Below are 16989 nucleotides of genomic sequence, written 5' to 3' on the forward strand. Positions count from 1 at the left end.
TGTTTTCAGCATGACTCCATTCCAATTATGCAGTGGGCTCTGGCATACCTAGACTCTGCTGTTATATGTGATTGCTTGGAGAATAATTTCATAGCAGTTAAATTTTTTTTTTTTTTGAAACAGGGTCTCACTCTATTGCCCAGGCTGCAGTGCAGTAGAGTGATCTTGGCTAACTACAACCTCTGCCTCTTGGGCTCAAGCAATCCTCCCCCATCAGCCTTCCGAGTAGCTGGGACTACAGGTGCGTGCCACTACAACCGGCTAATTTATTTATTTTATTTTTTGTATTTTTAGTAGGTTTTGCCATGTTGCCCAGGCTGGTCTCAAACTCCTAGGCTCAAGCAATCGGCCTGTCTTGGCCTCCTACGGTGCCGGGATTACAGGCATGAGCCACAGTTCCTGGCCCAAAGCAGTGAAATCTTTTAAGCTTTCTTCTGATATAGTTTGTATGTTAGTGGATTCAAAATTATCACTGATGATAGAGTCATTGTAAAGATAAAGAAATGGAACCTGAGTTACTCAGTTTGGTTGCTCCTTCTAAAGCAAATGGTCAAATCATATCAATGTTCTCCATCTTTCAGCTATTTTCTCTGATTTTTGCAGAAGAAAAACTTCAGAAGGTGCTTCCCAAATAGAATGAACAAATTTTCTGTTGAAAATATTTTATTAGAAATTTTTGGATACAGAAACATGAAAACCACTATGATTGATCCTGAAGAAACAAAAATATAAACAGTATTGAAATTTATGGAATTTTTTTGTGAAATGGAATTTTCAGAATCTCTATAATACCTATCCTTATAGTTAAGATTTTCCTAATTTACATATTTGTTGCTTCATGTGAAAGTAACTTTTCGAAGTTACCATTAATTAAACAGTGTTCTTTAATTAATTATGAGCAAAGATAGACAAATATTCCTTTACTGTCTACTGAACACGAATTTAAGAAGATTAATTTTTATGTCATCCACAGATTTGCACAAGCTGTAATGTTTTTAATTGCTACTGTGACAGATTAATATATTGATATGTTTTCTCCTGTTTTGAAAAACACTAATATAATTAGAAAGTACTAATCCATTACTGTTTTCCTTATTTTTATTTAAAAAATTTTATTGGCATGCATATATATGTATATATTCATGTGCATATATATATTCAAGTGCATATATATATTCATGTGGATATATAGATATATATATTCACGTGGATATATATATATATATTCATGTGGATGTATGTTGCCTGCCCCCTCCCCTAACTCTGACCCATTCCTGCTCCACAGGCCTCTTCTGTGATTAAGGAGCAAATATATATATTCATGTGCATGCCAATAACATTTTTTCAAATAAAAATAAATATATATATATATTTATAAAGCTCAACAAAACATTTTCTCTATCTGCATTTCTTTTCCAACATTTGTTTTATTTCTTTTATTGCCAGATTCTGACTGAAAGTTAGTTCGTTGTATAGTGGACGGGATGACTCTCACTCCACGTATCAGATGCTCTAGGAGGGCCACTGGCTGGGAGAGGTATTTGTCTATAGCCCTAAGGAACCAGGCCTGCCCCATGCTCATGCCTCTCATTCCTTTCTGGAGCCTTCCGTTCTGGATAGAAATAATACCTGCTTGGGCTTCACTGGAGCACCTCAGCCTTTGCTGATGGTTCCCCAGTTTCCCCCTCTCCCCTGGGGCCTGGCTGCTTCCTCTGCCATGTGGTTCCAGGCCCACAGCCAGCAGGGAAGCAGACCAGGGTGAGAGCAGAAGGGAGCCTTGGGGTGTTAATTGGTGCTAACGAATTCCCGCAGCCCCATCTTTCCTCCACCTCTGTGGAGAGGCAGCTGACAATGCCATCTTTGCATTTTGCACACTGAAGTCAAGCAGTCCCCTTCCCCATGCCTGAGTGCCCTGCCTGGATGAGGAGAAGGGGTTGGGGAGAACAAGGATCCTTTCTAAGCACTTTCCAGGTATTTTGCTCATTTAACCCTCATAACATGGTAGGGTCCTGTTAGAAACCCTGTTTTACAGCAGAGATGCAGCTGATGTGTTTTGACTCCTTACTCCATGCCAGTTCCCCTGTGAGGTGGCTGCCGTCATCATCCCCATTTGATAGGAGAGGAAACAGGCCCAGGGAGGCTAAGTAATTTAACCAAATCCACACAGCTAGAGAGTAGGAGAAGCAGGATTTGGACTCAAGCTGGCTGGTTCTAAAGGCTTATCTTCCCGATCACCACCCAAAATATCCTCTCTGAAGGAACGCCACTTAAAATTGGGTCTCTGAGCCTGTGGGTACCAAATGAGAGGTGCCTGCAGGGATGCTGGTTCCTCCCCTTCCCTTCAGCCTCGGGACATGCCTGCTGGGAGTCAGGATACCGGGTGGACTCTTCATGGTCCCAGATGCTTTGCTTCCCTGGGCTGTTGCCTGTCCCCACACCCCTCACTCTGCCCCATTCCTGCTCCACAGGCCTCCCCTGTGGTTAAGGAGCAAATAAGGTTCCAGGCACCTGACTTCCCTTCCCTGGCCTGGAATTTGGAGACAAAAAGTCATCCTGGGTGGAGAGGGAGCCTGTATAGCCAGGCACTCTTGGGGTGAGCCCAGCATGAGACAGGGTTCTGGAGGCCCAGGGACGGCCTCCCTTGGCATTGATTTAGTAGCTCCCAAAGCTACCACACACAGCGTCATGTGCAACACACACATACACTCACCTTGTTGGGGTTTCCCTTACAGCAGCTCAAGCACCTGAGCTTGCCAGCAAAGAGGCAGCATGTCCAATAAATGACTCAGACTGGCTGATCTCCACTCTCCCGCTTGGGTCTGAGGTTGTCTGTTCTCTGGGTCCTGTGCTTCAGTTTTCTCATCTGTGAAGTGGGTATCATAATAAGACCTATATCACAGAGTTACTGTAAGAATTAAATGAAACAGTGCATACCACGTGCTTAGAAATAGTCCTGTCTCACAGTGAGTCATTAGGGAGCCAAAGATCACCTCCAACCCCACTTCGGCTCTTAGCGGGCTCTTTGGCTGGATCTAGAAACCCTGCTGACAACAGTCAGACTAACAAGAGAAAAGCACACAAATTCTATTAGTTTTACATGTACACGGGGATCTTCATAAGAGAGTGAAGTTCAAAGCGGCCAAAGCAAAAGATTCTTTTATACTTACACAAAGAAGGATAAGTATGAGAAGTGACAGGACAAAGAGGGTCTGGCCAGGGGTAGTAAATTTCTAGGGAAGTCACCAGGAGATACATGGAGATGTAGAGCTAGTGGAAGATAAGGGTTACTTTGGAGAGTATTTTTATGCAGGTCCATTGCAGCTCCCAATTCTCAGTCTCTGGTGATAAGAGCTATTTTCTCACCCTGGTATGGAGAGGAACCCCCTCCCAGAGGAATGCTAGGGCTTGCTGCCTGCAGGAAGAGACAGGTCCACTCGCCTTTTCTGAAACTACAATTTCCCCAATGTTTTCAACTCAAAATAATTAATACACCAATTTGGCGAATTTTTGAAAGGCACGTCCTTCACACCTTCAAAGTCCTGTAGAAATGTTGGCTGTGAAAGGCCGAGCACAGTGGCTCATGCCTGTAATCCCAGCACTTTGGGAGGCCAAGGCGGGTGGATCACGAGGTCAGGAGTTCAAGACCAGCCTGACCAAGATGGTGAAACCCCATCTCTACTAAAAATATAAAAATTAGTCGGGTTTGGTGGCAGGCACCTGTAATCCCAGCTACTTGGGAGCCTGAGGCAGAGTATTGTTTGAACCCGGGAGGCGGAGGTTGCAGTGAGCTGAGATCGCTCCACTGCACTCCAGCCTGAGCGACAGAGTGAGACTCCATCTCAAAAAAAAAAAAAGAAAAGAAAAGAAATATTGCCTATGATCATCATTTGTTATTGTGAGGCCAATCCCCAGTGATCAGGCAATGGGGCCACCCCCTGGGGTTCCTTGTAGGGTCAACCTGGGAGACACAGGGATAAAGTTGGAGGTTCAGTATGGGCCATTGAGTCTTCCAGAACCTGCTTTACCACTGACCAGTGGTATGACCCAGGACAAGTTACTTCTCCCCTCTCCCTTCCCTGCACTTCCCCCCACCCTACCCCCAGCCCCAAAACAATGCTTCATTTTCTCATCTATAAAGTCGGGGCGGTTATAAGGATTGAGATAATGTGTATAGAGTGCCTAACACAGTGCCTAGACACAAGTGCTGGCTACCATTTTCATCATCATTTCCATCATCATCACTATTGCCCTTTACGCTCTGAGAGGTTGTCAGAGGGTAGGGGAGGGAAACGAAGAACAAGTAGTATTATCTTGGTTTGTAGCTGAGGACACTGGGACCCCGAAAGTCAAAGTGATTGACCTGAATTCCCACTGTAGATTTCTAGGACATCTGGGATTTAAAAACATAATAGTACCAATCCTTTATGTCAATAAACCATCTTACCGTTTACAACTTGTTTTTATAGGCATTAGCTCATTTGCCCCAGCCTGAGACCTGAGTGATTTTGCCCCCATTTTTTAATAGATTTTATTTTTTAGAGCAGTTTTAGGTTCACAACAAAATTGAGCAGAAAATACAGCAAGTTGGGAGCTGAACAATGGGAACACATGGACACAGGGAGGGGAACAACACACACCGGGGCCTGCCAGCGGGGAATGGGAAGGCGAGCATCAGGAAAACTAGCTAATGCATACCGGGCTTAATACTTAGGTGATGGGTTGATAGGTGCAGCAAACCAACATGGTACACGTTTACCTATGTAACAAACCTGCACATTCTGCACATGTATCCCAGAACCTAAAATAAAAATTTTAAAAAGCACATAAAAAAAAAGAAAAAAAATACACTAAGTTCCCATATGCCCCCTGCTTCCACACACACACAATCTCTCCCACTGTCAACATCCCCAACCAAAGTGGTACATTTGTTACAATCAATGAATCTACATTAACATGTCATTATCACCCAGAGTCCAGAGTTTACATTAGTGCTCACTGTTGGTGTTGTATATTCTATGGGTTTTGACACATGTATAATAACATGCATCCACCATCACAGTATTACACAGAGTAGTTTCACTGCCCTAAAAATCCTCTGCGCTCCACCTGTTCATCCCTCCCCACTAACCCCTGGCCACCACTGATCTTTTCACTGTCTCCATAGTTCTGCCTTTTTCACAATGTCATCTAGTTGGAATCGTGCAGTCTGTAGTCTTTGGAGACTGGCTTCTCTCACTTAGTGATATGCATTTAAGGTTCCTCTATGTGTTTTCATGACTTGATAGCTCATTTTTTTTCGACACTGAATAATATTGCATTGTCTGGATGTACCACAGTTTATTTATCTGTTCACCTACTGAAGGACATCTTGGTTGTGCCCAAGTTTTGACAATTCTGAACAAAGCTACTGAAAACATCTATGTGCTGGTTTTTGTGTGGACATAAGATTTCAACTCCTTTGGGTAAACTCCAGGGAGAACGACTGCTGGATCATATGGTAAGAATAGGTTTCGTTTTGTAAGAAACTGCCACATGGTCTTCCAAAGTGGCTGTACTGTTGCATTCCTACCAACAATGAATGAGAGTTCCTGTGGCTCCACATCTTCACCAGCATTTGGTGTTATCAGTGTTTAGAGCTTTGCCCCCAATTTGCAGATGAGGAGACCGAGGTGCAGAGAGTGAAAGGCTTGCCCAGGGAGAGGCAGAATTGCCCTCCCACTCCACCTCCTTCTCACACACGTAACGCCTACAGTGCACAGGCTGATGTGTGATCTTTGGCTGAGGAGTCATTGGTCAGTGGGGTCTATGGCCTTGGGAAAGTTCTCACCTGCAGAGAGAGGCTACTGTACTCTGGTGGGTCAACTGGGCAAGAGGCCTTACAGAGGTGATAAGAACAACAGTGCAAACTTGCAGGGTCCACCGTTTCTCTTGCCATATGCAGATGACTAGGTGGTGTGGTAGGAAGAGCTGGGCTTGGAGTTGGATACAGGGTTGAATCACAGGTCTGCCACTTACTAGCTATGTGACTGCATGTAAGTCACATAGCCTCTTCCAGCCTAAATGAGTGCAGCTTCATGGGATCCTTGGAAAGAGCAAGGGAGGCTCTGCATATAGAGTACTTGCATGTAAACACAGCAGTTGTTTAGAGCTTACACCATCTATCTGCATAAGAAATATTGATCTGTGGTTTTCTTTTCTTATGATGTCTTTGTTTGGATTTGGTAATGCTGGCCCCATAGAATGAGTTAGGGGCTACTGTGGATCTTGATCATGAAGTCATAAGACATCAAAGGAAACTTCTGGGTGGTGACTCATAAGCTGGTGCTCTTACACTGAGGCAATACCAGAGGCTAAGATTTTCAGAAAAGCAGTGTGCCCACAAAGTGAGCTGATCAGAGGAACCCCAAATAGGAAAGCTGAAGTGCTTACAAGTTGTCCTTTTGTTCTCTTGTGAAGTACAATGAAGGCTTTGGAAGCTGTGGTCTGTCCCAGTTACTCTGAGGGGAATAGTAAGTGTATTTCCCTTAGGGAAGGAAAGGGTCTGTGTTCAAACAGTCAGAAGACCCCCATGGTGCAGCAGAAAGAGCCGAAGATGGACCCAGGCCCACTACACGTAGCTTTTTTTTTTTTTTTTGTAGAGACCGGGTCTTACTATATTGCCCAGGTTGGTCTCCAACTCCTGGACTCAATCCTCCAGCCTCAGCTGCCCACAGTGCTGGGATTACAGGCATGAGCCACTGTACCCAGCTATGTTATTATTCCTAATCTTGAGTTCCTATTTTTGATGATGGCAGAAAGCACTTAATCAGGATTTTGTTCTTTTGGAAGAAAGTAGGAAGGAAGCTGAGAGGAGGGAATGGATGATTGACATCTAAAAGCCATGCCCCAGGCTGTGGAAGAATTTGGGATACTGATCTGGATGGTAAGTATCTCTTTAAAGAGCTGCCCAAGAACATTTAAATGAGTTTCTTTGTTAGTTTCTGAGGAATTTCCCTGTAACTGTCCTTTCCCATTCTACCCCAGCCACTTGTTCTGTACTCAGTACTCAATATTCAGTACTCAGTACATGTGAATACTGATGCAACCAGCATTAAATACACAGTAGTAGGGGTCATAGGGAACTGCAGAGGCAAGAAGATTCATACTATTTTAATACAAATAGATCCCTAAAAGCCATGGCATTGTGAATAACAACAGCATTGTCACCTTTTTCTCATGGTGGGAGATAAGAAATTAGCCAGGAATGACGTTTGACAATAAAGAACACAAAGAGATGGTTCCTGGACCTGAACAGGAAAAGATAATTCTTGGACCCTGCCAAAGAATCTTCACATGCACAGATTGGAAAATAAACAAATATGTTACTACCTCTTTTCTCCCCATTATTGTAAACCTTCATCAATATATCATAATACCTCATATGGGCCAAGAATTTTTAATTACATTTTAAAATCAAATTGTTTATATAGACACAGGTCCCACACACAAAAAACATTCGCCCAAGGCCCTGCACAAGCTGAGTACAGCTGTAACCAGTAACCCTGGAGATAAGCCTTCTTCTTGGGAACAGGAGTTTGAAACATCTTTGATGAAGAAGAGACCCTGGCAACCAAAGCCTGCTCTTTACAAATATAATGGACTGAAATGCAGCACTGGCAATGCCTGGAGGTATTTAGCCCCAAGGAGGTGGTAAGTGCTGGGAGCTCAGTGCAGGGAATGAAATGATGTAACCGGGGTGGTGATGGTGGGGTTCCCACTGTAATGAGAAGGCTCTCTGCTGATCTCTGAAGGAGAGAACTCCTGAGGGGGGGATCTCAGGAGTTCTTCTTATCCAGAAGAACAGGGATAAGCAGGACCTGGGGGGCACTGCCCAGGACTGGTCTGGCCCAGGGGCATCTGGGGGGCTGTGGGCTGTCAGTGGATCTCCAAGGCCTTCATTCCAGTCCCAGAGGCCCCACTCTTGCTCTCCAAATTGAGGAGCAGCTCTCCCAGGAGGCAATCAGGGACTTGCCCTTCCAGTCACTGCTTCCAGAACACTGCAGCAGCTGCAGGTTCAGCCTTAAAGGGAAGAGTGCAGGAAGTCCAGGGTGGTCCCAGGAGCCACTGAATCTGCATAGGATTTTAAATCAAAGTGTGAAATGTCAATGCTACTGTCCCTTGCTGGAGCTGTTTCACGTTACCTGCCGCTTGCCTTGCTTTTTCTCCCTGCCATGCTTGTAACCTCCTTGTCTTCGGTGGAAAGATCTAAAAAGCCTCTGGCTCAGGCTGAAAATTTGGCTATGTTGTTCAGCTATGTTGCCTGAGAGATGGAAGGTGAAAACAACTCCTTCATATCTGTTTTGCGTGATTTATCTGACAGGGCACTCACCACACCTTATTACGTAAATCAGTGGCTCTCAAACTGGGGCAGAAGGGGTGTCAGAATACCTCCTTGCTGCTCACAGCCCCCCAACTCCAGGGTTTCTGAATCAATCGGCCTGGTATGGAGCCCCATAATTTGCATTTCAAAAAAGCTCCCAGGTGAAACTGAGGCTGGTTTGGGTTCCACACTTTGAGAACTGCTGATTAGGTGTTATCAAAATTTAGATCCAAAATGACTGGAAGGATCTGGAAAATCTGGTTCCAGAAAAGGCTGGAAATCTGGTTCCCAAGTCCCAGCTGGCTCTATACAAGGGACTGGGCTTCTTTGCCATCATGGCCCCAAGGAGATTCTAGGGGAGCAGCCCTCTGGGAGGAGGCTGCCCTGGGGTTCCCTCACTGTGCCCAGGTCTGCGGCTCCTTCTCCCTGGTTCATTTCCACACGTGCACACACATGTACAGATACAGTCCCACACACTCATTCTCACATTCAGACACACACTCACACACACTTGCAGAGGGGGTCAGGACCAAGAGGCAGCTGCTCAGGTGAGGGCCCCCAGCCAAGGATGCAGCCCGTAGAGGCCCCAGACCAGCCTGTGTTCAGGTGGCTCCCTCAGTCATTACCCCTCAGAGGTGGAAGATGACACCGCAGGGCACGGCCCCCCAACCCCAGCAACCCCCATGCCAAAGTTGGCATATGTGCATTGTACAGAGGCGACAGAGAAAAGGCAAGAGAGACAAAGAGAGAAAGAGACTAACAGTGGGACAAAGAGGAAAGAGAGACGTCCACAGAGACAGGGAGATGGAGACAAACACACAGAGAGGTGAGAAGGGCAGGAGGGTGGAAATAAGCAGATCTGGTGGGGGCAGAGCTGGAGGAGAGACAGGACGAAGAGCAAAATCATGAAGGTCAAGGGGATGGCAGCAGAGAGGCGCGCCTCTGGCTAAGCCGGACAGCAGGGAGGGGTTGCGGTGGGCAGAGGGCAGGAAGGGGAAACGGGCATCCCTGAGGAAGTGTGGGGAGGTGCAAAGCATGGAAAGGTGAATGCAGCAGAGAAGCAGAGCAGGGTGGGAGCTGAGGCATGTGGTGGGGGACAGTGGCTGGGGGACAAAACAGACAGAAAGGGAGAAATGGGAGACCCACATACAGAGAAGGAGAGACCCGAAGCTGACTGAGCACAGCACTGTGTGCTGGAATTACTAAGTGAAAGAGCCAGTCCCCGTCCTCAAGCCCGGGGATGCTTCATTCTCCAGGAGCTTGTCAAATATACAAACAGAAAATGTTAAAACTATTCACAGAAGCAGAGAAAACGAGGCTCAGGGAGTTGTGGAAAGCAACACGGAGGCCGTGCAGCTAGACCATTCCAGTCGCGGTCTAGGAAGGCTTTCCGGAGGAGGTGATACCTAAGGAAAGACTGAAGAAGTCAGCTAGGTGCTGACGGGGAGAGAAGGGCCAGATTTTGGTGAGACGGGAAGCCTGGGGGATGGGTGCAGGTCTTGGAGGACCCTGTTGGACCTCATCCTGAGGACAGCAGGGAGCCCCTGATGGGATTCAAGCAGCCAGATCTGTGTGTGCAAGTGCTGCTGGGGGAGAACAGACTGAGTTGCACAAGAGAGCAGGCAAGAGGGCAAGTCTGAGTGGCCCAGCAAGGGAAAATGCTGAGTTAGGGCAGTCACTGTGCAGACAGAGAGGTGGGAGGGAACTTGAGAGCTGCAGGAGCTTGGAAGCCTGAGAAGCCGAGGGGGCCAGCATGTGGACACGCCACTTGGGGTGGCATGAGTGAGGCAGGCAGCAAGGGCTGGAGGAGTATCTCCCTCTTAGGGGCTCTACGGCTTTGGGAATCTCCCTGTGGCCTCTACCACAATGCAGCACCCACTCACCCATGGTCTGGGATGGGTGCCCACAGCTGCAGGTAATCCTAAGAGACTGCAAGCCCAAGCCCTCCTCACTCTCTAGAGTAGCACTTGGTACAGGGCCTGGGCAGATGCTGGGCAAAGAAGCACATTAGGCAGGGCAGAGCCTCACACCGAGAGGCCCTTATTCCTTGCTATAGGGACCTGGACTTGAATCAGGAGGTTATTAAGGTTGAAGATAAAGGTGCCCATCACAGCCTTATTGATCAGTGAGCCAGTTATCCAGCATCTCCCATGTGTCAGCCTTGTGATTTTAAAAAAGAGAAAAAACACGTGGTTAGAGCCCATAAAGAGAAAGGAGCAAATATATTTCATTATGATTATAATACAGGGTGAATCAGGCGACCGTGGATACAGCACCAGGAGAGCTACATGCAGAGCTGACACTTGAGCTGGGCTTTGAAAGATGAATAGGAGTTCGCCATGCTGAGAAAGAGGGCTAGGGCCCCAGAGACCCAGGAAAGAGCATGGCCTAAAGCATTGAGGCATGAAAGTGTCTAGAAGAGACCAGAACTAATACTGCAAACTCTTATTTACTCCACAATGTGTACTGTATCCCCTCAGGCTACCCCACCTCTGATCTCACCTGCAGCTTAGCACATCTGAGAAAGCCCAGACTTGAGCTGACAGCATCCCACCTCCAATAAGAACCAGGGACTTTTCACTTTCTGCCCCAGGACATTCTCTGAAGCTGAGAGGCCCGCTCTACCCTCCCAAAAACATAGCCCTGAAGTGCAAGAAGGTAATGCCCTCGGGTCAGCCCTCAAACAATGGGGAAGAGGAGGGTGGATAAACACCCGCTAGGCTGACAGGCAATTCTGTGTCCGATCCAGGGGTCTCTGGGGAACTGAGCCTCCCTCCCTTGGATGCCTCCTGCAGTGACCCTGAGAATACACCTTTTTTTTTTTTTTTTTTTTTTTTCCTCTGAGACTTGCTCTGTCACTCAGGCTGGAGTGCAGTGGTGCGATCTCAGCTCACTGCAACCTCTGCCTCCCGGGTTCAAGCAATTCTCCTGCCTCAGCCTCCTGAGTAGCTGGGATTACAGGTGCCCACCACCGCGCCTGGGTAATTTTGGTATGTTTAGTAGAGATGGGGTTTCACCATCTTGGCCAGGCTGGTCTCGAACTCCTGACCTTGTGATCTGCCCCCCTCGGCCTCCCAAAGTGCTGGGATTACAGGTGTGAGCCAATGCGCCCAGTGAGAATACACCTTTATACTGGTGTATTCACCTTTGCTCCTTCTCAACTGCACCACTCCCCACCTCCACTGCCCCAATCTTCCACTCCTGTGATCACCTTCCAGTTAAATCACCTGCATCCAACACCTCTCTCAGGCTTTGCTTTGGAGGAAACCCAAACTAAGATGGGCTATGTTACTGGAGACCCAGGATGAGTAGTGTTGTGGTGTTAACAATCGCACATATAAAATGCATGTATTGGCTGGGTGTGGTAGCTCACGCCTGTAATCCCAACACTTTGGGAGGCCGAGGCGGGCAGATCACGAGGTCAGGAGTTCGAGACCAGCCTGGCCAACATAGTGAAACCCTGTTTCTACTAAAAATACAAAAATTATTCGGGTGGGATGGCGGGCATCTGTAGTCCCAGCTACTCGGGAGGTGGAGGTGGGAGAATCGCTTGAATCCGAGAGGCAGAAGTTGCAGTGAGCCAAGACCACGCCATTGCACTCCAGCCTGGGTGACAGTGAGACTACATCGCAAAAAAAAAAAAAAAAAAAAAAAAAAAAAATGCATGTATTTCTCGGTATCCCCTACATGCAGAGGCCATGACTGGGCACAAGGGGATGTGGCATTGTCTGAGCTTGCCCTTGCTCTTCTAGACCTCCCTTCTGCCTGGGGAGATGTGACAGAGGAGGTGAGCCAGCAGCACAGGAGGGATCAGAAACATTTTCCTTCTGCCTTTGGAGAACATCACATGGGTTGGGGGCAGCAGATTGATGTTCCTAATTACATTTGGCTCAAGCTGCTATTAAGTACTTGTCTCATTCCCAGAGCCCACAACAACAGCGGATGGTGGGAAAGGTGCCAAGAGGCATGTTGGAGAGCTCAGGATGACAATATGGGATTTGAAATCTCTGTCAGATATAAAAGTGGACAGACAAGTTACAGCCATGGGTGCAGGGTGACTGGTGTCCTTGAGTTGCCCTTTAAAGGCTTCGGATGGGGTCCTAGGGCTGGAAGGGCCCTGGAAAGGTCTTGAGCTCCATCCTTCTGGCTAGACGCTGACCTGCCCAAGATAGCTGAGACGGGGAATCTGACTCTTCCAGTGCTGGACAGCTCGCTGGTGGGAAATGCTTTCATGGGCCTAATTTAAATTTCCTCTGCTGCAGGTTAAAGGTGTATTTTGCTTGATTTGTTCTTGGTGGCATTAAATATTTGCTAAGCTCCTACTATGTGCCCAGGGGTACACAGTGAGAGAAGGCACGCGTCTGTGCTCAGAGGCTCATGAAAATGAGACCAGACACTCAGAACTAAATGCAACAGGGAGAGCCATTGGGCTGGAGTTGTCAGGAGAGGTGGCAAGGAGGTGGTGCCGTGAGAGGTGGGATGCGTTTGAGTTAGTGCAAAAGAATAAGAGAGCATTCCTGGCAGGCAAGCAACGTGGGAAGATGCCTTAGGAAGGGTTTGGCACAGAGGAGGAGGCTGAGGTCTGCAGCACATCTGCTACCCAAGAGATTTAGTAAGTCCCTGGAACTCCTCTGGGGAACGAATAGCTGCCTACCTATGTCCTAAGACACCTGTGAAACTCAAATAAAGCAGCAGGTAGGAATGGACCCTGGAGTTCACGGATTCAAAGCACAATGCTGAGCTTGATTTAAGAAGACTTTCATTCAAGTCCTCGCTCTGTCACTGTGTGCTCTTGGGCAATTCCCTTCCCTTCTCTAAATCTGTTTACTCATCAGCAAAATGGGGACGGTAATTCTTTCCTCACACTGTTGCATTTAGGGCTCCCAAGAAAATGTAGTTAAAAATGGCAGGGCCGGGGGTGGTTGCTCATGCCTGTAATCCCAGCACTTTGGGAGGCCGAGGCGGGTGGATCATGAGGTCAGGAGTTCGAGACCAGCCTGGCCAATACGGTGAAACCCCGTCTCTAATAAAAATAAAAAATTAGCCGGGCGTGGTAGCGCGTTCCTGTAGTCCCAGATCCTCGGGGGGCTGAGGCAGAAGAATCGCTTGAACCCAGGAGGCGGAGGTTGCAGTGAGCCAAGATCGCGCCACTGCACTCCAGCCTGGGGGACAGAGTGAGACTACTCCGGTCTCAAAAAAAAAAATTTGCACAATGACCCACAAAGCACTTCCTGGAGGCTGGTTACTCTATTATTATTGCTCCAATCTAGACACTGGTCTGGAAGGCAGGCATCCCATCTCCTCTCTGTTCCCCCAGCACTTTCCACAGAGCAGGTGCTCATATATGACGTTGCCTTCGCTGTCCTGGTGAATTGCACCGGTAATTACCGTGGAGCAGGAAGCCAGCACTTCCGGGCTTGCCAGGCTGTCTTGCCTGGAGAACCCCTCTGCTTCCACCTCTGTTAACCCCTCCCCTTCACCCTCTCCGCGGTTCTGTATCTGCGGAAACCAGTTCTGCCCAGGTGCTTGGGAGGGAGACTCCTTTCTCAAAACTTGCGAGGTCACCTTCAGGTGACTGTCCCTCAAATCCCCGCAGCAGCTCCAGGACACACTGTGCTCCGAGTCAGGATTGGATCAACACACAGGACGCACCTGTGTTGTCACTCCACGAGTAGAGCGGCACTCAGTGGTAGTGTAGACAGTCCTAGGGCAGGGCAGCTTCTATAACAAGAGGTTCCTTAGGGAGCTAGCGGCGGACTGGAAAGAGCGGGAGGAATGGCTCGGGCAGGCAGGTCCTGTGCTGTGGTCTAAGTCACTTCCCGCGTCCGTCCCACTCTGATCGTCAGTCTCCTCTTCTGCAAAACTCACTAAGGCGGCCTTCGGGCAAGTCATCGCGGCGGGAATTAGATTCGAAAGAGTGCTTACACAAATCTGTCTGGCCACCCTGTGCCCCGGGCCAGCGCGAGGTGGGGCTGCGGGCAGGGCTCCCGGGCTTGCGGCTGCCACGCCCCTCCCAGCCCGCCGCGCCACACTCACGGCCCACGGGCCGACTTTGCGAGCCTCCAGGGGGCGAACCCGACCGCCTTCTTTGCCGGCGCAGCGCCTCGGCCGTCCAGCCTGTGACTTCACCAGCGTCCCCGGGCCAGCGGGGCACCCGAGAGCCCGGGGCGCCGCCCGCTCTCCCAGCCGGCAGGTGCCGGGAGCCAGCCTCGCCCAGCCGCGTGGCGTCCGCAGGCCCGAAGGGGTTAAGGCCGCGGACCCGGGCGCCCGTCCCGGCTCCGGGAGCGGCGGTGCCCGGCGGCCGGCGATCGAGCGGGAGGCTCGGGGCACGGCCGCTGGCGGGCTGCGCTTCCTCCTCCTCCTCCCTCCGCCTCCTCCTTTGTAGCGAGTTCCCGGCCCCTCTTCCTCCCCCCGCCCCCCAGCCCGGGCCCTCTCCCTCTCTCCCTTTCTTCCTGCCTCGCCTTCCTGCGGCGAAGGAGGCTCATCTATTATAAATGCACATTCGGGGCTGACATCAGCGACGAGCGGCGGGCGAGCGCCGACGAGCCGTCCCTGCGCGCTGCCCGCCCGGAGCGCAGCCCCCAAGCTCGGCCGAGCCGCCGGCGGGGCGCGGGGAGCGCGCCGGGAGCTGCCGGACCCCTTTCCCGCCGCCGCCCCGGGCCGCCGCCGCCTCCGCACGCCGCGCCCGCGCCCCCGCTCCGCCGCGGAGTTTCTGCATGACTGTCACAAAGGTAAGCGCCGCTCGCCCGCCGCACCCGGGACCCGCCGGCGCCTGCAGCCCCCGGGCTAGGCTGCGGGGGGCGCGGGGGTGTGGGTGTGGGGAGGGGGCGCCGGTGCCGGGAAGGTGCGGCGCGCGCCTCTCTTGCTGCGGGATCCGCTCGAGTCACTCCGGCCCCCAAGGACTGCGGAGGCCAGGGGGAGGATGCCGCTCTGGCAGCCCCGCCGGTTTGGCCAACATCCCTCCGTGCCCGGCCCAACCCCGGGACTGCATTTTTAACCCTTGTTTGGGATGCTGCATTTTTAACCCCTGGAGAGCTGGGCTGGGCGGCTAGCGGTGTCCCTCCAGCGAGTGCGCGGCGGGGAGCGTCGCTGGCAGGGGCTGGTGCTGAGCAGTGGGTGTGGGGATGGGCCCGCCGCCCCGAGGAGGCCAGTGGAGGGGAAACCCCACCCCACCTGCCAGCCTCCGCCGCCCATGCCCGGAGCGCTGGCTCCACTCCAAAGCCACTCTGTGCAGAAGGCGCTGCCCAGTCCCGGGAGCCCGCTACCAGAGACAGGGCAGGTCCAGGTGGTTGGCTTGAAGATGTGGGGAGGGAATGTGACAGGGGAAGCAAAGGTGGGCATCTTGGCAGCCCCCATATTGGAGGATGATTGTTCGGCCTTGTCAGGGGCCCACGTTTATTGGAGAGACTTTAGGGGCTTCCTAGTTGTAGGAAGGAAAGAGTTAAGAGGAAAGATGATGGGGCAGTGGAAAGTGCCAGGGTCAAGGGACCAGGGAGACCTGAGTTCAATGCCAGCTCTATCCCAAATCCCCTGGATGACCTTGGTCGGGGAGGGGTCCACTTTGGGCCTCAGTTTCTTCTTGTGTGCTGTGAGGGTGATAATATGGGTCCTGGGTTGTGACAGGCTGTTAAAGAACCAATAAAATCAAGGGTGTGAACCCACACTCTTCAGAGAGATCTGTCTGGGTACTGAGCTCACAGTCTGGCGGTGGCCTTGGGCTTGGCCCTCCATTCAAGGGCCAGACTCCACCCTTTCCAGCTGCCCAGCTGGGTCCCAAAACTGGGGAGCTGGAGGCCAAAGTGGGACCGGCGGCCCGCTTGTGGTCAGAGCAGTGGGGCCAGATAGAGGGTTGGAGTGCAAGTGATGGAGGTGGGATGGTTTTGGCTCCTGCTGGTAAGCCAGGGCCTACCCTTGCCCTCCTGAGGTCTGCCCCAAGACTGAATGTTTGTGCGGATTCTTGGGCCCAACTCCAAACTTTGCCATTGGCCCTGGTTCTGGGACTGGGGAGCATTGTGAGAAGATGAACTTGAGGGTGCAGGGGCTTCCTCAGCTCTGGCTACTTCTGGCAGGGCTGTTGTGACCCACCGGGGGTAGGATGCTTAGGGTTTTGAAATGATGCAAATGCTATTCAACTGGGAGGGATATTAAGGTTATTAATGTCAAAGATGCAAGCAGGCTGGGACAGAGGAGTAATGGATGGGCCCGGCTAGAGAGAGAAAGGATGTGAGGTTTTAATAATAGCGCTGAGGATTAACTCAGCGCCTCCCCTGTGTCTCTTTTTGTGCACGAACTCATGCAGCCTTCCTTCCCTGGAGGCCTGCAAGGAAGGTGTGTTCAGTTCTCTTTAACAGTGGAAGGAACTGAGGCTGAGAGAGGTGAAATGACTTGCCTGAGGTCACACAGCATGTATGTGGCAGAGCTGGGGTTTGCCCTCAAGTCTGTCTCAATCTATGGCCAGTGATCTTTGCACTGCTCTGCACCGTTGGGCATCCTGGCTACTGGGGGACTTCCATGGTAGAGGAGTACTGCTTGGAGGCCTGAACCTTGAAGCAGGATGGGACAGGGAGTCCATGAAAGTGGGTGCTTACCTGTTAAGCCCACTGGCAGGCCTAGCTTCTTGGTATCCAGTG

General features: G+C 50.5%; 1 protein-coding gene across 1 annotated transcript in view; it reads left to right on the forward strand.

Moving 5' to 3' along the window:
• The first annotated feature begins 14072 nt into the window (after positions 1-14072).
• The window catches only part of CORO2B (coronin 2B), a 151612-nt gene continuing 148695 nt past the window's right edge, over positions 14073-16989 (forward strand). Inside the window, exon 1 of the mRNA XM_030814650.1 lies at positions 14073-15090. Within this exon, the coding sequence (XP_030670510.1) occupies positions 15076-15090 (15 nt within the window). The 5' untranslated portion in view covers positions 14073-15075. The remainder of the gene's footprint in view (positions 15091-16989) is intronic.

The sequence above is a fragment of the Nomascus leucogenys genome, chromosome 6 (genome assembly GCF_006542625.1).
Source record: "Nomascus leucogenys isolate Asia chromosome 6, Asia_NLE_v1, whole genome shotgun sequence".
Classification (NCBI taxonomy): domain Eukaryota; kingdom Metazoa; phylum Chordata; class Mammalia; order Primates; family Hylobatidae; genus Nomascus; species Nomascus leucogenys.